This window comes from Salvelinus fontinalis, chromosome 35, assembly GCF_029448725.1.
Source record: "Salvelinus fontinalis isolate EN_2023a chromosome 35, ASM2944872v1, whole genome shotgun sequence".
NCBI classification, from domain to species: Eukaryota; Metazoa; Chordata; class Actinopteri; order Salmoniformes; family Salmonidae; genus Salvelinus; species Salvelinus fontinalis.
In genome coordinates, this window is record NC_074699.1 from 2,519,387 (window position 1) to 2,542,298 (window position 22,912).

General features: G+C 39.3%; 1 protein-coding gene and 1 long non-coding RNA gene across 4 annotated transcripts; both read right to left on the bottom strand.

Annotated features, from left to right (window-relative positions):
- Positions 1–8,336: 8,336 nt before the first annotated feature.
- On the bottom strand, positions 8,337–11,472 carry LOC129834215 (CD59 glycoprotein-like). Of its 3 annotated transcripts, none has more exons than XM_055898961.1 (4): positions 11,375–11,472; positions 9,966–10,047; positions 9,362–9,463; positions 8,337–9,273 (listed from the first exon to the last, which is right to left on the bottom strand). In XM_055898961.1, the coding sequence occupies exons 2-4, from the start codon at positions 10,018–10,020 to the stop codon at positions 9,074–9,076; spliced, it is 357 nt and encodes a 118-aa protein (XP_055754936.1). In that variant the 5' UTR covers positions 10,021–10,047; positions 11,375–11,472; the 3' UTR covers positions 8,337–9,073. The 3 variants fall into 3 exon arrangements, with proteins under 3 accessions (XP_055754936.1, XP_055754938.1, XP_055754937.1); XM_055898963.1 differs by lacking the exon at positions 11,375–11,472 and adding an exon at positions 10,231–10,546; XM_055898962.1 differs by lacking the exon at positions 11,375–11,472 and adding an exon at positions 10,131–10,224.
- Positions 11,473–12,545: 1,073 nt separating this feature from the next.
- Positions 12,546–19,767, bottom strand: LOC129834216 (uncharacterized). Its single transcript, XR_008756226.1, has 4 exons — positions 19,420–19,767; positions 14,831–14,920; positions 14,334–14,455; positions 12,546–14,221 (listed from the first exon to the last, which is right to left on the bottom strand). It is a non-coding gene; the product is annotated as an uncharacterized LOC129834216 (long non-coding RNA).
- Between the last annotated feature and the right edge of the window lie 3,145 nt (positions 19,768–22,912).

Consider the following 22,912-nt stretch of genomic DNA (forward strand, 5'->3'; position numbering starts at 1 on the left):
TTGAGGTACAGCAGAGTTCACCGGCGAATGCCGGAAATAATAACTAAACCAACGAACGACAAGTGGTGGAGGCTACCAGAATGAAGAGAGACATTTTTCCGAATAAACGTGGTGAGTGAAAAACGTAATTACATATCTCATTCTACCGTTATACGACTTTGTATGCGTTGTTTGTTGGCAACATTGATATTTACGTAGTATTTGGAACGGATTCCTGTTGGAACTTTCCACAAATTATGCCCACCTGTTGTATGAAGACGCAAAGCGTTTGATGAGATGAAGGCTCGACTCAAGAGAATGTAAATGGACTACGCACTGCTGTAGCCGGCCACATTGAAGATTATGGTCATCGGATCGCCTAAAAAAACTCTACACACCTGAAGATGCTGCTGTGTTTATTGACTCTCTCGGGTAAATAACTGTATGCTGCTCCTCCGTAGCATTGTTTTTTTTTTATTTGATCATGAAGCAGTGGTGTGAGTTCTCACGTGCTCCTGTTCAGTAATATTCATATTGTAATGACCTGACTAGATCATAAAAGAACAACTGTCCAGACAGAGGATTGAGTTTACGAATGGACGGTTTATTAAACCAACTTTACACAGGCTACTGTTTGGCCGTAGCCCACGCCAAATAAATGAAAGATAACCCACAAGCCAATCGTGACCTTCTCTTGTGAAGCCCAGACGTAAGAGAGAGAACAAAGGCAAAACCCGGTCTTAACTTCCAATGCTCCATCCCCCTGCCCAACCCCCCTCCACGCCACTCCGCCAACCGCCAGGATGCCCGGCATCAGAACATTCCAGGCATTCCCGTGATTGGCAGATAGCAGGTTGATTGACATGTCGGACCCCGCGAACACAACCACATACTAGCCTAACACATAACACACAGCTGTCTGTGCGGGTCGCTACAATATCTTTATTACTTTTCTTGCTAAAGTCACTGCCGCTGATAACTCAGACTGAGATATGTGTGCATCTATATTGGTGCCCAGGCTTGGTTTTAGGTGGAAGAGCCTCAATCTTCTATTGATTTTCATGTCCATATATATAAAGGATGAGGCTATAGAGTGGCTGTGCGGACTTAAGAGTCTACATTGGAAAGTTGAAATCCCCTGCATGTTAGCTCGTGGAAAACCCCCCTTTTAGGTCTTTACATGTTTAATTTTCGGGTTTAGTATAGTTCAGGGTTCATATCGTTTGTTTATGCTCGGTGAGATTGGAGTTGAACACATGGGAAAAGGTACCACGCCATTTTTACAGTAGGATTCAGTCTGGATATTGGTTGGGTAAAGTGCAATGGCAGGTAACAGACTGCGTGTATGTACATGGAACATTAGAGGGAGCCATAACCCCATTAAAAGGAAGAAGGTACTGTCTTTTTGAAAAAAGATACTAATATTGCCCTGTTGCAAGAAACTCATTTGGATGATAAGGAGCATCTGAAATTGCAACAAGGGGGGTTTGGTCAAGTGTTTTTCTCATCATTTACATCCAGAAGTAGAGGTGTAGCAATTATTGTGAAAACTAACCTACCACTTAAGGTCTTGAATTGTGTGAAAGATACATTTGGTGGTTTTGTTATAATTAATGGTACTTTACAAGGGCAGAACATTTCCATAATGAATATTTACTTCCCCGCTGCCCACCCCCCTGATTTCCTCACTAAGGTATTTATAGACTTCTCAGAATTAAACTCAGACACTGCAGTGGTTGGAGGAGATTTTAATTGTTTGTTGAACCCCCTTATTGACAAGTTTCCCAGCAGTATAGCTTCACTCTCTCCTCAAGCTAAGTCACTTAAAGCTATTTGTGATGATCTGGGTTATTCTGATGTTTGGAGAACCTTTCATCCCTCCAACAGAGAGTTCACTTTTTTCTCTTCACCTCATGGATGTCAGACTAGAATAGATTACTTTTTTATGCCCAGGACATCTTTGCAGTCTGTTTTATCCGCTAGGATAGGAAGCATAATCATATCTGATCATGCGGAGGTGATCCTGAACATAAAACTCAATGGGGTATCCAATCTGTCAAGACATTGGTGGTTGAATACAACCATTCTTAAAGACCATACATTTACATCATATTTTATTACAGAGTTTAACTTCTTTGGGGTAGGGGGCAGTATTCGGAAGTTTGGATGACTGAGGTGCCCAAAGTAAACTGCCTGTTACTCAGGCCCAGAAGCTAGGATATGCATATAATTGGTAGTATTGGATAGAAAACAAAATAATGACTGTGAGTATAACAGAACTGATGTAGCAGGCGAAAACACAAGGAGAATCCACCCGGGAAAAAAAAAATTTCAGCTCACCACTGATTATAATGGCTGTCTATGGGAATATAAAAGGAATACCTCCCAGATTGCAGTTCCTAAGGCTTCCAGCAGATGTCAACAGTCTTTAGAAAGTGTTTCAGGCTTGTTTTTTAAAAAAAATGCTAGAATTTTTAAGTTGCTCCCATTTTGGCTGTAGTGTTGTGGTGCATGTCGGCGAGGGCGCGCACTTCGTTATTTATCTCCGGTAATGAACATACTATTCATCATCTTAAATTTGATAGTTTACTTACATATTAGGGTACCTGAGGATTGATTAGAAATGTTGTTTGACTTGTTTGGACAAACTTTATTGGTAACTTACGGGATTCATTTGTATGCATTTTGAACGAGGGAAACTGCTGGATTATTGCATCAAGCGAGTCAACTACACTGACTCTTTTGGGATATAAAGGAGGACTTTATCGAACAAAAGGACTATTTGTGATTTAGCTGGGACCCTTTGGATTACAAACAGAGGAAGATCATCAAAGGTAAGTGATTTATTTTATCGCTATTTCTGAGTTTCATGATGCCTCTGCTTGGTTGGAAAATGTTTGTAATGCGTTTGTATGCGGGGCACTGTCCTCAGATAATCGCATGGTGTGCTTTCGCCGTGAAGCCTTTTTGAAATGTGTCAAAGCGGCTGGATTAACAAGAGGTTAAGCTTTTAAACAATGTGAGACATTGTATTTTCATGAATGTTTAATATTACGAATTTTGAATTTCGCGCTCTGCAATTTCACCAGATGTTGGCCAGATGGGACGCTAGCGTCCCACCTGCACGAAAGAGGTTAAAGCATTTTTCTCTATTAACTCTCAATCAACAGATAACCCCTTGCTCCTTTGGGAAACCTGTAAAGCGTATGCCAGGGGTCTGATTATGTCATACACAGCCACTAAGAGGCAGAAAAAGCGTGAAAAGCAAAAAACTTTAGAGGGTGAATTAGGAACTAAAGAGAAGGACTACATTAAAACTCCCACTCCTGCCCTATTAAAGGAAATATCAGTCCTTAGATCAACGTTGAACTCTCTCCTAACACAGGACGCTGAAAAGAAAAATGAGATTTGTCAGGCAAAAGCTATATGAACATAGCGATAAGCTAGCAAAGTACTTGTTGTACCTAGCTAAAAAGAGAGCCGACTCAGTCAATTGCTGCTATTACTGATTCTGATGGCAATTATTTATATGAAAATAAATTGATAAATGACTTAAGAAATTTTATGCAAATCTTTATGCCTCAGAACTGACAAATGACGCACCCAAATTAATGGTTGACTTACTTTCTAAGATTGAGCTCCCTACTATCTCCGAAGAACAGAGGTCTCTCCTTAATGCTCCTATTAGAGGAAGAGATAATGTTTGCAATTAAGAATCTGCAAAATGTTAGGGCCCCAGGACCAGACGGGTTTTGTGGTGAGTTCTATAAGGAGTTCCATGGCCTGATCCTTGAGCCATTGCGTGATATGTTTAACCACTCATTTTCAAATGACCAGCTCCCTCAAACGCCGTGAGAAGCCAACATATCACTTATTCTCAAAAAGGGAAAATGCCCAGAGTCTTGTTCCTCGTACAGACCCATTTGCCTTCTGAATGTGGGTAGAAAATTGCTTTCTAAAATACTAGCCACAAGATTAGAGGACTCACTGCCACTAATTGCGAAAGGAGACCAAACTGGCTTCATTAAGGGCCATAAGTCATGTAACAATGTCAGGCGGCTTCTTAATGTAATTCAAGCCTACCAACGAAGTGCTATGGATGGTCTTGTGCTCTCCCTAGATGCTGAGAAAGCATTTGATTGTGTAGAGTGGTCTTACCTATTCTTTGCTCTAATTAAATTTGGTCTAGGGGACAACTTTATAAAATGGATGAAAGTTTTATATGACGATCCTCAGGCTGCTGTCCTTACTAATGGGCTAAGGTCAGATAGCTTCTCTATAAACAGAGGTACCAGACAGGGCTGTCCTTTGTCCCCTCTCCTATTTGCACTCGTTATGGAACCACTGGCCGAGGCCATCAGGGTAACGCCTGCTATACAGGGGCTGCTCATTGGTGATGTTCACCATAAAATAAGCTTGTATGCTGATGATGTCCTGATATTCATCTCTAGTCCCGAGACTTCAATTACATCTCTTGTTAACTTCTTATGGCTGCAGGGGCAGTATTGAGTAGCGTCGATGAAAGGTGCCCAGAGTAAACGGCCTGCTCCTCAGTCCCAGTTACTAATATATGCATATTATTATTAGTATTGGATATAAAATACTCAAGTTTCTAAAACTTTGAATTATGTCTGTGAGATTAACAGAACTCCATATGGCAGGCAAAAACCTGAGAAGTTCCACTTCCTGTTTGGATTTTTTCTGGGGGTGCCATATTTTCAACCAAGCTCTCCTTGAAAATACAGAGATATGGATGGGTTTTCACTTCCTACGGCTTCCACTAGATGTCACTAAGTCTGATGACTCTAATGTGAAGGGGGGTCGAAGGAGACAGAAATTAGTAATCACTGCCATGAGGTGACCATGCATTCAACACGCGCGTTCACGTGAGAGGCAGCTCCGTTCCATCTCTCAATTGAAGTCGATTTAATTCTCCGGTTGGAACGTTATTCAAGATGTATGTTAACAACATTCTAAAAATTGATTCAGTACATCGTTTGACATGTTTCTACTGACTGTAACGGAACGTTTGGACATTTCGTCACGTTATAGTGGTCGCGCTTTGAGACTTTGGTTAGGGTGTTTGGTAAACAATTCGAAAGTTGCTAATTTGACATAAATAACGGACATTAACGAACAAATCAAGCATTTATTGTGGACCTGGGATTCCTAGGACTGCATTCTGATGAATTCATCAAAGGTAAGGAAACATTTATCATGTATTTTCTGGTTTCTGTTGAGTCCAACATGGTGGCTAATTTGGCTATTCATCTGAGCTTCATCTCAGATTATTGCATGGTTTATTTTTCCGTAAAGTTTTTTTGAAATCTGACAGCGGTTGCATTAAGGAGAGGTATATCTATAATTCCATGTGTTTAACTTGTATCATCATCTATATTTATGATGAGTATTTCTGTTGAAACGATGTGGCTATGCAAAGTCACTTGATGTTTTTGCAACTAGTGAATCTAACGCCTCAATGTAAACTCAGATTTTTTTTATATAAATATAAACTTAATCAAACAAAACATGCATGTATTGTGTAACATGAAGTCCTATGAGTGTCATCTAATGAAAATAATCGAAGGTTAGTGATTAATTTTATCTCTATTCTGTTTTTTGTTAAAGCTATCTTTAGCTGGAAAAAATGGCTGGTTATTGTGGTTTTGTGGTGACCTAACATAATCGTTTGTAGTGCTTTCGCTGAAAAGCCTATTTGAAACCGGACACTTTGGTGGGATTAACAACAAGATTACCTTTAAAATGATATAAGACACATGAATGTCTGAGGAATCTTAATTATGAGATTTCTGTTTTTTGAATTTGGCGCCCTGCACTTCGACTGGCTGTTGTCATATCGATCCCGTTAACGGGACTGCAGCCATATGTTAATATTATTGAATTATTCAGCGAATTCTCAGGCTACAAGATTAACTTAATAACTAAATCAGATGCTATGCCACTTGGTAACCTTCACTCTGTACCTAATACTCCTCCCCCCCTATCCTTTTAAATGGTCTCCCTCAGGTTTTACGTATCTGGGTATATTTGTAACTCCTAAATTCCAGCAAATGTACAGAGCCAATTTTGTTCCCTTGTTTGATACAATAAGACAGGATCTGGAGCGCAGGAACTCTTCCGATTTCATGGTTGGGTAGAATATCCCTCTTGAAAATGAACATTTTACCTAGACTACTTTACCTAATCCAAATGAATCCAGTATTACCTTCCAGTAAGGTAATAAAAGATGTAAATGGATGGCTAAGTTCCTTTTATATGGAGTAAACGCAAGCCAAGACTTAAGATGGAAATATTGCAGCTGCCAAGTTCTATGGGTGGCTTGGATCTGCCCAATATCAGGTTCTATCAATGGTGTGCCCACCTATGTTATATTTCAGATTGGATCACAAACGATGACTCCTCTATTTGGTTAGACATTGAGACTTCTTTCAAAATACCCCTTACAGGATCTTTTATTTTTCAAAAGTTTCAAGTCTGTAGAATATCACTGCAGTAATCCCATTACACTTAACACACTCAAAGTATGGAGGTCAGTTCAGTGTTTTTTGGGAAGGTCCAAACTAACCTCTGCTCCCCAATTCTTAACCCAGATTTTGGTCTAGGGTTGCTGGATGCTGGCTTTAACTTTTGGCTTGATAAGGGCATAGGCAGACTAGATTATTTATTTGCTGATAAGATTTTGTCATTTTAGCAGATTGTTGAGAAATACCGACTCCAAAAGCAGGACTTTTTCCGCTTCCTACAAGTAAGACATATTAAGAAGAGCACCACCTTAATTGGCAACCCTGATGTGTCTGTCATTGAAATAATGTTTTTTCCCCACAAAGGAAAATGTCTGTAAGTCTGTTTTATGATGCTGTAAGGTTCTTTTCTGCTGTTGACATACAGAGAGTGAAACAAGTGTGGGAGAAAGATTTGTATGTTACTATTGACGAAAAGATGTGGGAGGACATTTTGAGATATGCAAAAACAAAATGTAATCGTACTAGAGCAATCCAGTTTTCATATATCCCCAAATCGCAGACATGCTTTTAGCCCCTCTTCCTCAGTGTCTCAAATGTAAAACTGATACAGGCACCCTAACACATTGTTTATGGTCATGTACCAAAATACAAAGATACTGGTCTGGTGTTCTGCAAGAAATTGAAAAGATCCTAGGGGTTGATCTAGAATTGGACCCAGTTTCTTTACTGTTAGGTCTCCCTAGTAGGCATGTTACTTCTGTAAGAGGCTTTACAACACCCTTACCGTCGCAGCGAGGAAAAACATCCTCTTACAGTGGATTAGTGATAAGGTTCCTTCTATTAAAGATTGGCATAAGATACTATTTGAATGGGTGCCACTGGAATATCTGACATGTTCATTGCATTCTGAACCAGATGGGAACCTTATCTAAATGATCTAGAACCTGAGGTAGCAGCTATTATGCTGCAAAGATTCTCTTAGAATGGTGGTGATCTATGTATTTCAGAATTACACTATGTTCCATGGTTTAAAAACTGAGCTTTGTTTAATTTCTGTTTATGTTTGTTTAAAATGTATGTATTGAGACGCAATGATGGGGATGGGGTGTGAGAGAAGCGGGGAGAGGAAGATGGTGTGTAAGAGTAAGTGCTGTTTTTTTTTTTTTACATCTCTTAATATGGGTGAAATTCCAATAAAAATACTGTTACAAAAAAAAGTCTTCCCAGGCAGACATTTTAGATGAAATTGACTGGATAACATTAAACCACTCTGCAAATGTTCTGTATGATGCTTTTCTCAATGTTTGCTCAGAGTTGAACTCTTAACGTAATGGAGAGTATTCAAAACATGTTGATCCTGCCTTGTTCATAAAATTCTGAGATATTGGCACACATTCCCAATCAAGAACAGCTGGGGCGGCAGGTAGCCTAGTGGTTAGAGCGTTGGACTAGTAACCGGAAGGTAAGATTGAATCCCCGAGCTGACAAGTTAAATCTGTCGTTCTGCCCCTGAACAAGGCAGTTAACCAACTGTTCCTAGGCCGTCATTGAAAATATGAATTTGTTCTTAACTGACTTCCCTAGTTAAAGGTAAAATAAAATGCAATTTTAACTTGTAAAATACACAATTAGTTCACCACGAGGGATTCCTTGGGTCACACTGTAGACTGGAGGTAAATGAATAATGGTAATTATGCCAGTCTGCACTACTCTTCTAGCTCCTCTTTCTAACCAAAGATGCTGAGGACTTCTACAAAACAAACTCCATTCATCAATACTAAGATTAGTGTAGTCCACGGTTTATCAATGCTATAAATTCCTGAATCAAAACATGTAGGTAAACAGAATACAGACGAACAGCCTAATGACAAATGGCTTTTTGGTAATATTTTATTTATTGTCCAGAGATTAAAACGTGATATTTAATCCTAATAGGTCTATACTGTGCCCTTTAAAAAAGACAGATAGGTTTAACAGATACCTATCAAACAGTCAAAGCAATGTTATGTACCAGTGTAAGCCACTATGCAGTATAAGAGCAGTGAAGGCATTGTGTGTGAACAAATGTCTCTCCCAAAATGAACAACATTTAGTTCCAAATTCCATATCATGTATTTGCATTTTTAATTATACAATACTTTGTCCACTCAATCAGACAAATATTTCTCAAAGTATCCCTTACATTTAAGCACATTATAGTAACTTTTTTCAGCAAACTATAGACAACCTATTGTTGCAATACTTGGTCATAATTCTGAGCAAACCCACTTAGATGGAAAGTGTTAGTCTATTTTACAAGCCTCCAAATAGGATTGTTTGAATGATATACCTTCTCCAAACTCATCTGTGAGCACGTTTCCTATTTTCAGCCCTTGGGCTGAAGCACAAAGCATTGGTAATCAACAAATAGGTTATCATAGAAAGCTTTAAAAATCCAATTAAGTGCAAAGAGTCAAAATCAATATTGCAAATGTGCAGCAGTAAGTCAGGAAAGTACGGCAGAATTTCAGCATGAGCCATTAGCCCACATCTTCCTGCTTGCCGTTCCATCAGTGGCTTCTGTTGAGTCGAATGGCAACATTAGGGCTTCTAAAACGTATGAGTAGAGGTTACTGCATACACCACCACATCACTGCCAATGAGGCAAGAAGGCCCAGCAAGGGCTTGCCAGTGGCAATGGATGTGGCTCCGTTGCATAGGTCATTGGAGCAACAATCAAAGGTGAATTTTGGTACAGATGGGAACATCTGGGCCAATCGATTGAAGTCGCAATCAGAGCCCTTGATGCACTTCCGATTGATCTGTCCCCCTGTGCCAAATAACATACGAGTTACAGGGGAATGCAGAGAAATGGGAGGATTTTCATAATTTGATTGGGATTACACATTTTACGGCACCTGTCTCAGTCAGTGTCAGGCAGGCATCGTCAGAAGGGCAGTCCTGTGTATTTGTGCAGCTCCCTGTGTTATCCTTGCATGTGAAACAGCGGATGGCAGAGCCTGAGAAAACAAGGTGAGACACTTAGCCCTTCACATGACTCATCATTCCACTTCCCTTTTGATTAGCTACTGTGATTTGGTCAAATGTTCCATCCTTGATTGCGATACAGTTTTGGAAAACTTTAACTGAACTTGAATATCATCCCAAAAAAACTTTACATATACAAAACATACACTTACTGTTTTAACACAAATGTCCACTTCTGTTTTTGGAAGCTTTTGTTTCCTCCTGAGTTTTCATTAGCTCAGGAAGTGCGATGCAAAACACTTGTGGGAATCTGTTAACTGCGCACAGTAAATGCATCTTTTGTAAAATAATTTTTGCATGCTATGAACGTAGAGTGAGGTTTCCAAAACCGTATTGTATGCAGTGATTATTAACGGTTAGACAGAGCATTGTAAATGTGAACCCTATGGCTATAGGACCTTCAATTCTCGAGAGCTAGGGGAGACTCAACAGTATCAAAGAACCAACTTTAAAGGCAGAAAAATGATTACTTACCCAATCCAAATATTGCAAAACAGAACACTAAGCACATCCCGGGATAATTAGTCATGATTTTGATCTCTGCTGACTGTCACTTCTGGATAAGAAAAGAGAATCATTTAAATCTATACTCCTTAGTTGCTAAATCCATTTTTGTACTTGTAAATTAATTATATATACCCATTAATTTTTGAAGAATAACTTAAATTCCTCATAAGCTTATTTCAACTGTTGCCGGCAGCAAAGTTGCAGTCACCAACGCTCTGGAAAACAACCTAACCTGCTCTGCAAGGGCGAGTAAAATGGTCAGACTGAGGTGTTCTCTCATTTGTGTCTGGAAGTAGCTAGCCAACGTTAGCCAATTAGCTCGGGTGCCGTTGTGAGGTCAGAACGGTAGGATCATCCCTACTCATCGACCAGAGCGTCCAGAGTGCGTTCTGAGCGCTCCTAGGGCGAAAATCTCTAAATCTACGAATAGACGATGTGACAACGCTCTGAATTTACGAACGCCCAGCTCTGGCACTTCCGATTGAATTTACGGACACACCCAATCGTGAGCTCACTGGCAAGTCACATGACTAGTCACATGACTCATTTCAATGACACACTTTCCGGATAACGTCCAAACGCATTTCCTAATGAAAGCCATGACACATTTTTTAACAATGCTTTTATTCCTGATAAATGAGTTCATTGCATCCGCCGTGGAGCCCCGTTTCATATTACCATACGTCCAAGCTGCTTGCCATAGTTGAAGTAATCACGAAAAAAAGATACCTTATTTTAAGGCTTTTTCACGCTGCCATCTCGTATTAGTTCTATTGAACACCAACTCGCCTTCAGAACGTTCTATTCCCAGTTTATTATTCTACTTCACAATGCTTGCTTTGCTATTGTTGGCAATGAGACCTGCCCACGTTGTTTGTAGTTAACTACTTCTCGTTATGCAGACATAAGCACACTTGGCACCATTGAGGTGCGGATGTTTACTACACAAGTTGTTATTTTTTTAGTTTCGTCTTAAGAACAGATTGTAGTAGTAAAATAAAAAGGGATACATATTTTGGTGCAATGAAATTCTAAGCATCACTCCAGTCAAAACAGGCTCTGCGAACGTTCCATTCCATTCGTTTGCTATGGGCTCGCGCTAGTGTTCCAGCTTTGCCAACGGTATTTTGCCATTTTTCAGCTTTATCGCTTTATATGCATCTGCCATGGCTTTGGTTTACAGTAACCTGACCAACACAGTTTCTAGTGATAGCCCAACAAGTCCAGACTTGATCAGCTGGCAGGACTAAGGTTACAGTAGCTAACATTAGCTGTGTACCTAAAGCTATGCTAGATAGCCAACTACACCACATTAACTCAAATAGTTACGTTAGTTCATACATTGAACATTTTTTACGAAATAGGTCTTTACTTACCCTGCTTGCTCGAACAACGAAAGCAAAATGACAGGCAGCTGCTTCGGAACTTGAAATACTTCAACCATGGCCCCTCCCCTTCAGAAAAATAAACTGGGGAGCATAGTTTGGTGGTGACACCACCAAGTAAATTCAGTATTATTTAAGGTGTGGTGTTATATTCAGTGTACAACAATTTACATTTCATAATAATGTATTACGAAGCATTAGTCATTTAATGACTGATTAATTCCCGATACAGCCTGGTTCGAATCCAGGCTGTATCACAACCGGCCGTGATGGGGAGTCCCATAAGGCGGCGCACAATTGGCCCAGCGTCGTCCGGGTTTGGCTGGTGTAGGCCATCATTGTAAATAAGAATTTGTTCTTTTAACTGACTTGCCTAGTTAAATAAAGGTTAGATTTAAAAAAAAATACAAATAATAATCATTAATCGACACATGACATGAGCCATACCAAGTTGGAGATTAAAGTGCATTTCAAAATGGCCAACTCTTTGAACCGAAACTCTTATCTTCAGGTAGACTAACTGATTACCCCACAACTGCCTAAACCGGTTTGTTTCAGAAAATTAATGTCAGGGCAAAGTTTAACCGCTGGGTTTTACAATGCATCTTTGGAATGTGCTATATTCATTGGAATAAATAACTACATGAACTGAATTGAGAACTGTAATACAGTTGTCATAGACTGAATGCTAGTCATAAGAAAGACCAACTTACTGCACCCTACTTTACATTAGTTATCATGACATGAATGGGTGAAATGAGGCTATTGGTTTACACTAGTAGGCCAACAACTCAACAGCTGAACAAAGGAACATTGGTCAGGCTACAACAGAGGTCACTTGAGGAATATCTGGCAACATCAAGACAAATTCCAAAACCGACAATTGTGAGCTCGTCTAAGGAAGTAATTTGTGTGGGATCAGCATTGTTGTTTTAATCAAACAATTTGATGAATTTCTTTGTGAATTGTGCTTTTAACCTGACACAATCTCTGCAGAAGTGAAAGTTGAACTAAGATCGGCCTACTAAGAAACATTTTGTACAATGTTCTTCAATAGGCATCTTGGTTTTCAACTTTGACTTCTATAGAGATTGTGTAATGTACTATATGCACACTTTTTCTCTATCAAAAATAGTCTTTAAAACATTGATCACATCCAATTTCTAATTGATCTTTTTATTCTTATGAATCTATTTCTCAGTTACTGCAGGTAATTGAACAGAAAAAAAGCAAATGATATCAACGAAATAAACCATCACAACAATGCATGAACAAAAAATCTTATGTGCTTACAAATTCAGCATTTAGAAAAACAAATACACAAGTTTGAGGTAAAAAACGTATACTGAACAAATACCTACATGCAAATCAAATGAGGTTTGAAATTATAATAGAAAACAGCCAGACATTATTGCACTGTTCAGTAGAGGGGGAAAACAAGATTAAAACAGTTATTACCCACAAAATATGTCTTGCCATTCATAGGCAAGAAGAACAGAAGGCAAACGCCTTCATTCCATATTTAGAGAAAATTATTTTAAAATAATACATAACAGCACACATCTTCCTGGCAACATTGTCAAAGATAAAACATCTCTCTGAAAAAACTGAATTTGCTCTGCTAAGCCAGGGTATTTTCATGTCCAGTTACGTACAGTTGAAGTTGGAAGTTTACATACACCTTAGCCAAATACATTTAAACTCAGTTTTTCACAATTCCTGACATTAAATTACAGTAAAAATTCCCTGTCTTAGGTCAGTTAGAATCACCAATTTATTTTAAGAATGTGAAATGTCACAATAATAGTAGAGAATGATTTTCAGCTTTTATTACTTTCATCACATTCCCAGTGGGTCAGAAGTTTACATACACTCAATTAGTATTTGGTAGCATTGCCTTTTACATTGTTTAACTTGGGTCAAACGTTTCAGGTAGCCTTCCACAATAAATTGGGTGAATTTTGGCCCATTCCTCCTGACAGAGCTGGTTTAACTGAGTCAGGTTTGTAGGCCTCCTTGCTCGCACACGCTTTTTCAGTTCTGCCCACACATTTTCTATAGGATTGAGGTCAAGGATTCGTGATGGCCACTTTTGTACCTGTTTCCTCCAGCATCTTCACAAGGTCCTTTATGTTGTTCTGGGAATGATTTGCACTTTTCGCACCAAAGTACATTCATCTCTAGGAGACAGAACGCGTCTCCTTCCTGAGTGGTATGACGGCTGCGTGGTCCCATGGTGTTTATACTTGCGTACTATTGTTTGTACAGATGAAAGTGGTACCTTCAGGCGTTTGGAAATTGCTCCCAAGGATGGACCTGACTTGTGGAGGTCTACAATTTTGTTTCTGAGGTCTTGGCTGATTTCTTTTGATTTTCCCATGATGTCAAGCAAAGAGTGTAGGGGGTGGGTCCCAAAGACAGTCAACTTAGTGCATGTAAACTTCTGACCCACTGGAATTGTGATACAGTGAATTTATAAGTGAAATAATCTGTCTGTAAACAATTGTTGGTCCTAACCTAAGATGTCCTAACCGACCTGCCAAAACTATAGTTTGTTAACAAGAAATTTGTGGAGTGGTTGAAAAATTTGTTTTAATGACTCCAACCTAAGTGTATGTAAACTTCTGACTTCAACTGTATCATGAAAATTACATTAGTAATCTGTTAGCTGTAAATCATTCTTAGATCGTAACAGGTTTTTGTCCACTGCTATCATCTCTAGTCTAGTCGCCTACCGACAACGCCTGGCCCACGGACCTCCTCCACATTTCCATTAGCATTGGTGATCTTCCGATAACGACAAGCATTCTCAGGGAGGGCATCATTTGCCATTTCAATCTTGAGGGTAGAATTTAATGTAGGGAAGTTATGACAGCTGTATTATGATCCATTTACCCATATCTTTTTAATCATTATCAGGAGCTGAAATCAGTAGAGGAAATAGTGGTACCTGATCCGGTAGGTGAAAAAGAAATGTGGAGGATGCACTGAGCTGAACTCCGGTAAGAATGAGGTAGACACTGAAACAGTAATATCCCCGTGGCGGAAACACACTGCTTATCATGGACGTACCTGTGAATAGGGACAAAGCTTAAACCTTCAAAATCCTTTGGAAGCCTTGATTTGAATGCATGTTAACTACATATTAGTGGTGTTCCCACCAAAAAATAAATACATCTTGGTCGACCAAGAGTTGTCTGTTCTTTGAAAAAAAATGTAAACATGTATTTTTCCATATATAGACACATCCTATGTGTTTAAATCAAGTCAACTACAGTGCATTTGGAAAGTATTCAGACCCCTTGACTTTTTGTTACATTACAGACTTCTAAAAATTATAAAATAAGAATTTTTCCTCAATCTACACACAATACCCCACGACAAAGCAAAAAAACAGGTTTAGACATTTTAGTAAATGTGTTAAAAATAAAACAGAAGTATTCAGACCTTTTGATATGAGACTCAAAATTGAGCTCAGGAGCATCCTGTTTCCATTGATCATTCTTGAGAGGTTTCTACAACTTGATTGGAGTCAACCTGTGGTAAATTCAATTGATTGGACATGATTTGGAAAAGGCACACACCTGTCTATACAAGGTCCCACAGTTGACAGTGCATGTCAGATCAAAAACCAAGCGATGAGGTCGAAGGAATAGAGCTCCAAGACAGGATTGTGTCGAGGCACAGATCTGGGGAAGTGTACCAAAAACTTTCTGCAGCATTGAAGGTCCGCAAGAACACAGTGGCTTCCATCATTCTTAAATGGAATAAGTTTGGAACAACCAAGACTCTTCCTACAGCTGGCCGCCTGGCCAAAATGAGCAATTGGGGAAGAAGGGAGGTGACCAAGAACTCAATGGTCACTCTGACAGAGTTCCAGTGTTCCTCTGTGGAGATGGGAGAACCTTCCAGAAGGACAACCATCTCTGCAGCACTCCACCAATCAGGACTTTATGGTAGAGTGGCCAGACAGAAACCACTCCCCAGTAAAAGACACATGACAGCCCACTTGGAGTTTGCCAAAAGGGACCTAAAGACTCTCAGACCATGAGAAACATGCCAAGCGTAACATCTGGAGGAAACCTGGCACCATCCCTATACTTCTGGCACTTCGTTGGACACTGTTAGCTAACCTCTCGACGAGCTTCAATGCCATACAACTCTCCTTCTGTGGCCTCCAACTGCTCTTAAATGCAAGTAAAACTAAATGCATGCTCTTCAACCGATCACTGCCTGCACCTGCCCGCCCGTCCAGCATCACTACTCTGGACGGCTCTGACTTAGAATATGTGGACAACTAATAATACCTAAGTGTCTGGTTATACTGTAAACTCTCCTTCCAGACTCACATTAAGCATCTCCAATCCAAAATTAAATCTAGAATCGGCTTCCTATTACGCAAGAAAGCATCCTTCACTCATGCTGCCAAACATACTCTCGTAAAACTGACCATCCTACTGATCCTCGACTTCGGCGATGTCATTTATAGAATAGCCTCCAACACTCTACTCAATAAATTGGATGCAGTCTATCACAGTGCCATCCGTTTTGTCACCAAAGCCCCATATACTACCCACCACTGCGACCTGTACGCTCTCGTTGGCTGGCCCTCGCTTCACTCTCGTCGCCAAACCCACTGGCTCCAGGTCATCTACAAGTCTCTGCTAGGTAAAGCCCCACCTTATCTCAGCTCACGGGTCACCATAGCAGCACCCACTCGTAGCACATGATCCAGCAGGTATATCTCACTGGTCACCCCCAAAGCCAATTCATCCTTTGGCTGCCTTTACTTCCAGTTCTCTGCTGCCAATGACTGGATCGAACTGCAAAAATCACTGAAGCTGGAGACTCATATCTCCCTCACTAGCTTTAAGCACCAGCTGTCAGAGCAGCTCACAGATCACTGCACATAGCCAATCTGTAAACAGACCATCCAACTACCTCATCCCCATACTGTATTTATTTATTTATTTTGCTCCTTTGCACCCCAGTATCTCTACTTGCACATTCATCTTCAGCACATCTACCATTCCAGTGTTTAAATGCTATATTGTAATTACTTCGCCACCATGGCCTATTTATTGCCTTAACTCCCTTATCTTACCTCTCACTGTATATCTACTTTTTTTCTTTTTTTTTTGTTTTGTTATTGACTGTATGTTTTGTTTATTCCATGTGTAACTCTGTGTTGTTGTATGTGTCGAACTGCTATGCTTAATCTTGGCCAGGTCGCAATTGTAAATGAGAACTTGTTCTCAACTAGCCTACCTGGTTAAATAAAGGTGAAATAAAAAATTAATTTAAAAAAAATTACTTAATGATCATAATAATAACAACAATAAGAAGGACATCCACAAAATGTAATATTATTATTATTATACATTTCTTCTGACAATTTGGAGCACTGTAGACACTAAATCGATTATAAATAATACAGGAGATGCTGTTCGAACAAAATAAAGTGTAAAGCCTTTATTACAGTAAAGCAAAGATTTAAAAAAGCTGAATTTGTGAAATTGTTTACTTGACTTGTCGTTGCATGACGCTTGGTTCTAATGGAATCAGTAGGCTATTAAACAAACACTCAAACAGGCAACAGAAGCAGGATCTGTCTTATTTCTGTAGATATAGGGTACCAGCCAAAAGTTTGGACACCTACTCATTAATTTTAATATGTTCTACTTTGTAGAACAATTGTTTACACATCAAAACTATGAAATAACACATTTGGAATCATGTAGTAATGAAAAAAAAAAGTTAAACAAATCAAAAAATATTTTATATTTGAGAATCTTCAAAGTAGCCACCATTTGCCTTGAAAGCTTTGTACACTCTAGGCATTCTCTCAACCAGCTTCGAGGTAGTCACCTGGAATGCATTTAAATTAACAGGTGTATCTTAATTTGTGTAATTTATTTCCTTCTTAAATGCATTTGAGACAATCAGTTGTGTTGTGACAAGGAAGGGTTGGTATTGTAACGGTTGTTCTCCTCTTCGTCCGAAGAGGAGGAATAGGGATTGGACCAAAGCGCAGCATATGTTGAATCCATAATTACGTTTATTAAAGAAAAGACGAAACACAAAGAAACCTTGAAATGATTACAAAATAACAAAACGAACGTAGACAGACCTGAACTATGAGAACTTACATATACCACGAAGAACGCCAGTGGGCCCAATTTGGACATTTTCACTTAGGGGTGTACTCACTTTTGTTGCCAGCGGTTTAGACATTAATGGCTGTGTGTTGAGTTATTTTGAGGGGACAGCAAATGTACACTGTTATACAAGCTGTACACTCACTACTTTACATTGTAGCAAAGTGTCATTTCTTCAGTGTTGTCACATGAAAAGATATACTCAAATATTTACACAAATGTGAAGGGTGTACTCACTTTTGTGATATACTGTATATTTCACTTGTCATCCCCAAAGCCAACACTTACTTTGGCCGCCTTTCCTTCCAGTTCTCTGCTGCCAATGACTGAAACGAATTGCAAAAATCTCTGAAGCTGGAGTCTTATATCTCCCTGTCTAATTTTAAGCATCAGCTGTCAGAGCAGAACACTGTACCTGTACACAGCCAATCTGTAAATAGCACACCTAACTACCTCATCCCCATATTATTACTTACCCTCTTGCACCACAATATCTCCACTTGCACATCATCATCTGCACATCTATCACTACAGTATTAATGCTAAATGGTCATTATTTCGCCTCTATAGCCTATTTATTGCCTACCTCCCCACTCTTCAACATTTGCACACACTGCACATAGATTTTCCTATTTTTCTTTTCTATTGTGTTATTAACTGTATGCTTGTTTATGTGTAACTCTGTGTTGTTGTTTTGGTCGCACTGCTTTGCTTTATCTTGGCCAGGTCGCAGTATAAATGATAACTTGTTCTCAACTGAACTACCTGATTAAATAAAGGTGAAATAAAATGTACAATTAAATTAAATAAAAATATTGTTCTTAACTGACTTGCCTAGTTCAATAAAGGTCAAATAACAAAAATTAAAAACACACTCTGTAACTCTTCTGATGTCAAGTCTCGCACACCCAGTTACCTCTCTGCAGCTGCCACCACAACCTCAATTTTCTGCGACTTATGTGCCATCCCTGCAGTACAGTTGATAACCATTACAATAACTGTTAAACATCCAATCTTACTGAAACATATATCACTTGTTGGCCTATCCCTCTGTACTGGTACAGATCTACTACTCATACCACTCCTCTTAGGATCCCTCCCCCTTGATCCATCTTCCTCTACGTTCTTCACTGCCTCAGCATATGACAACTTTAAAACAAAGCATTGCGAAGGCCCGCAGTGGGTGTTGACGCGATGTGATTTCTGCCCAGTGCTCTGAATGTCAAAGTGAAGAAATTCAATGAAGTGCGGGTAAACGGCGGGAGTAACTTATGCACTACTCTAACCCTGGAAAACTCAACCTGCCTCTCTCGCACGGTAAGACTCAACATCAAAACTCAAAAGAACAGACAATGACTGTCCTCACCTTGCACGCACATTTCCATTGGACCATTCCATTCCACCTTTCCTGTTTCTCAAAATACAGCCAGGCGCAACTTTCCTAAACTGCATACATTAAGTGTATCGTTTGTATAAATATAAACAATATTTTTATTGTTTATATTAAAGTTAAAGCTGCAATATGTAACTTTTTGGGCTATGACCAAATTCCATAGAAAAGTGAGTTGTAGATCTGTCATGCTAACTTTAAAGCAAGTACAAGAAGCGGTAGATATGTTCTATGCGTGCTATTTCTATGCTTCCCCTTCCTAAATTTTGTCTTTGAGTCTTTTACTTTTGGCTTTGTACACCAGGTTCAAACAGCTGAAAACACAATATTGTTGGTTATTGAAAATATATTTCACAGCGGTTTAGATTGTACAATGATTCTCAACACTATGCATTGCTTGAAAAAAAACCTATGCATTGCTTGGTTTGTCACATAAACCCCCAAAAATTGCAACCAGGAAATGGCGGAGCCATAACTGCATACTGCACCTTTAAGTTCCAAACGTTTCAAAAATTGAATCTCGTGCTGGGCTGTTTTTTGTTTGACAGCGTCGGAGTGTCTGCAAAATCTCCTCAGGCAGCAGACAGTTTTGTGAATAGACACGCTATAATGTTTAATAACATTTTCCGCCTAATCTGAATGGGATAGCGGATTAGTAACGTTAGTTAGCTACAACAACAAGGATTCTGAAACCGAAACAAACCAGTATGCTGCGTTCATATCCAAGCGGGAAGGTGGTATTTACCCGTTGGCGGCATTCAAGCGCTTTGAACTCGCTGAAAAACACTGCCGAAAATGCTGTTATCGAGTCATATCTTAGTAGGTGACTCAGCATGTGGGAGATGTCGGAGAACATGAATAATAGACACGTTTCTTTATGTAACCACTAAATACCACCTTCCCACTTGGTTATGAACGCAGCATTAGCCTGGCGATACTAAATTAGCCAACGGCTAATTGATAGTTACATTTTATGCAATAAATATTCCTGAAACTGTCACATTGAATAAGATCCATGACCAAACAAACAGGAAAGACTACAACATGTCATGCGATAGCATGCTAGCTAGTAAACAAAAGTCCATTATTAGCTAGCTAGCCAACAAATACATTTTGATTTCATTTGAACAACACATTGAGAACGTTAGTTATAGCTAGCTTCTGTGGCTAAGCATAGTTCTATTTGTGAGGTCTGAGTTTTATTGATTGTATGTTGGGGAGTGATAAGTACATTAAACATGTGTGTGTGTTATAATTTTGCAACAAAGTGTGGTTAACAATATAGCATGACTTGACTAATCTTGGGAGGAGGGGTGCACATCACGAGGGGTAGCAGAGGGGTAGCAAGGATGGATCACGAGGGATAGCAAGGATGGAAAAGTACAGAAAACTGTGAATGCAACAACAGGGGTGTGGGACAAGACAGCAACACTATCAAGATAACAGCGGACCCTCCGGAGCGCTGAGGGGCTGGACTAGCTTATGCGCCAACACCAGCGATAGGCCAGTAAGTCTAAACCACACTGGACCTCTACTCTAACAGGCTTGCTCTGAAGCAGGAACTAACACTGTTAGAGTATATAGGGAAGGGGTTTTGGGGTGTTGCCCAGTTCCCTGTTTTAACCTGCGTGATGATACATTGAACCCGTATATACGAAAATTGCATTTGCCATTTATTGCTTAGTTAATAAAAAATACATAGCATACAATCGGTGACTCATTGTCATACTTATCCTTATACCAGATTGAATTGACGCAACCCTAACAATTACACAACATAAACTCGTATGGTATTTTGTGCACAGGCATTTATCCATCTGAAGCGAGTTATACATACCTGATCAAATCTCTAAAGTCAAGAAAGAATAACATTAACAGCAAAGGATCAGAGGGTAAATTGTTCAAGCTTAGCTCCATGGACAGTGCCATTTTGGAACCTGGAGTTTTGCTTGTAGGAACATACTGTGTAGTAGCTTCCCTGTATTTGAGACCGGTCTTCTGCCCAAGCTTGGTTGATAGGCCTATGTGGCACATACAATTATAAGGACATTATATCCTTGTGTATAGTACCAAAGATTATTATAGCTGGTAGTGCAGTGTTCATGCTATGTATGCTTGCTTGTTCAAGCCACCTGTTAAAGCAGGAATCAGCAGTTGCATCCATAGACAGAACTATGGATGCAGGGACTGACAATCCATGATATCAATTATCATTTTCAAATCAACTTTTATTTGTCACATGTGCCGAATACAACAGGTGTAGTGTACAACAGTGAAAGGCTTACTTACAAGCCCTTAACCAACAATGCAGTTTTAAGAAAATACCTACAAATAAAAATAACAAATAATTAAAGAGCAGCAGTAAAATAACAATAGCGAGGCTATATACAGGGGGTACCGTACAGAGTCAATGTGGCTTGGGGGTAGAAGCTGTTTAGAAGCCTCTTGGACCCAAACTTGCCATGCGTTAGCAGAAAGAACAGTCTATGACTTGGGTGGCTGGAGTCTTTGACAATTTTTACCATGTTTTGAGGCTACATAGTGTTTGTTTACATTTACTTTGTTTTACTCCAATGCTTGTAAATAAATAATCTTATATTTTGGGTTCTGATGGGATACTACAGTTGAACTAAGCTCATGAGGAATTTATAAATTGTATTCTTCAAAAATCAATGGGTACATATCATTAAGTTATACATCCAAAAATTTGTGTAGCAACTGCATATTTCCCCTTTAAACTGCTTACAATTTAGGCCATCCTCCAGATGGCATCAAAGATTAGGCCTATATTCTACATTGGGTTATCCTTCAATTCACATATTGTGCTCTTGCATGTTCAATTCACATCCATGAATGAGTATTGTCTTAAAAGGGACTTCCCTCACTGTCTGAAATAATAATACTGTACTTATTTATTTAACCTTTATTTAACTAGACAAGTCAGTTAAAAACAAATTCTTATTTACAATGACGGCCTACCAAAAGGCAAAAGGCCTCCTGCGGGTTTAACACTGGATGTAGATTGCTGGATACATGTAAACCTATAGAATGCTATCTTTTTGTTTCAATTGTATAGATGAGCTGTGTTAAAAATGAGAATTAAGAACCCGTATTGCCTTCTGAATGAAAGCATCCAGGAAAACCAAACTGAGGCAGCATACGTCATACCTCATCACACAGTTTGGAGAGATGGCCAGTGCCCTCGGGGAAATTTCAGGATGTGATTCATCTAGACATGGAGATGGAATGTAAAAGAAGACTGAAGTGTTATTAAGTTATCCAGACCGCCATAGTGATGGCTTTCATTATACAGCATGTTTCCAGAAGAGCGTGCAAAGTGGAACTACTTGCAGTCAGCTACTGTTGTTAGTAAATTAGCCTTTGAGCTTTTTTAGTTGTTATGTTCAAGTGCTGTACTTTTGGTTACAGCAGTGCTAAGAACAGTGCTTGGCCCCAAGATGTTCACAGGTTTTGGGAGTCTGTTTGTACTGTTGGTTATGTTGTTTCCATGGAAACTGCATATTAAGGCAAGGTTGGGGAGCCAAATATAGAATTTGATGAGCGAGAATATATTTTTTTACTATTTATGTGGCTAAATGAAATGTCTTCATACTCTAGCTATTTCAGATTAAGAGAGATGTTCAATTCAGAGAGATATCATTTGCCTAGCCATGAGGAATATACAGCAATATTGTGGTGGTGCACATTCTCCTGGCTGAACAGCATAATGGGGATAGTGCATTGAGAGAAGGGGAATGAGATCAGTCTATTTTTTTTTAACTTTCTGTTGTTGTGTAAAAAAAAATATATATGTTATTCTGGGGAGCAGAATTTTTTTCAGATGTCAGACATGGACGTGTCTGAGGGAAACAGGAAAGTGGTTGTGGGGAAGAGAAGGAAGGAAGAGAGAGAGAAACGTAGAGATAAAGAGCAAAAGAGAGACAGGGAAGGTAAGCATAAATGAAACAGACATAATACACG

Bases quoted from the DNA above. Each gene is read 5' to 3' on its own strand.
- LOC129834215 (XM_055898961.1), bottom strand. From the start codon at position 10,020: ATGACTAATTATCCCGGGATGTGCTTAGTGTTCTGTTTTGCAATATTT. The intron at 9,464-9,965 runs GTAAGTAATCAT...TTGTTTTCTCAG, and splicing joins TTTTGCAATATTTGGATTGG to GCTCTGCCATCCGCTGTTTC. The intron at 9,274-9,361 runs GTGCCGTAAAAT...TATTTGGCACAG, and splicing joins CCTGACACTGACTGAGACAG to GGGGACAGATCAATCGGAAG.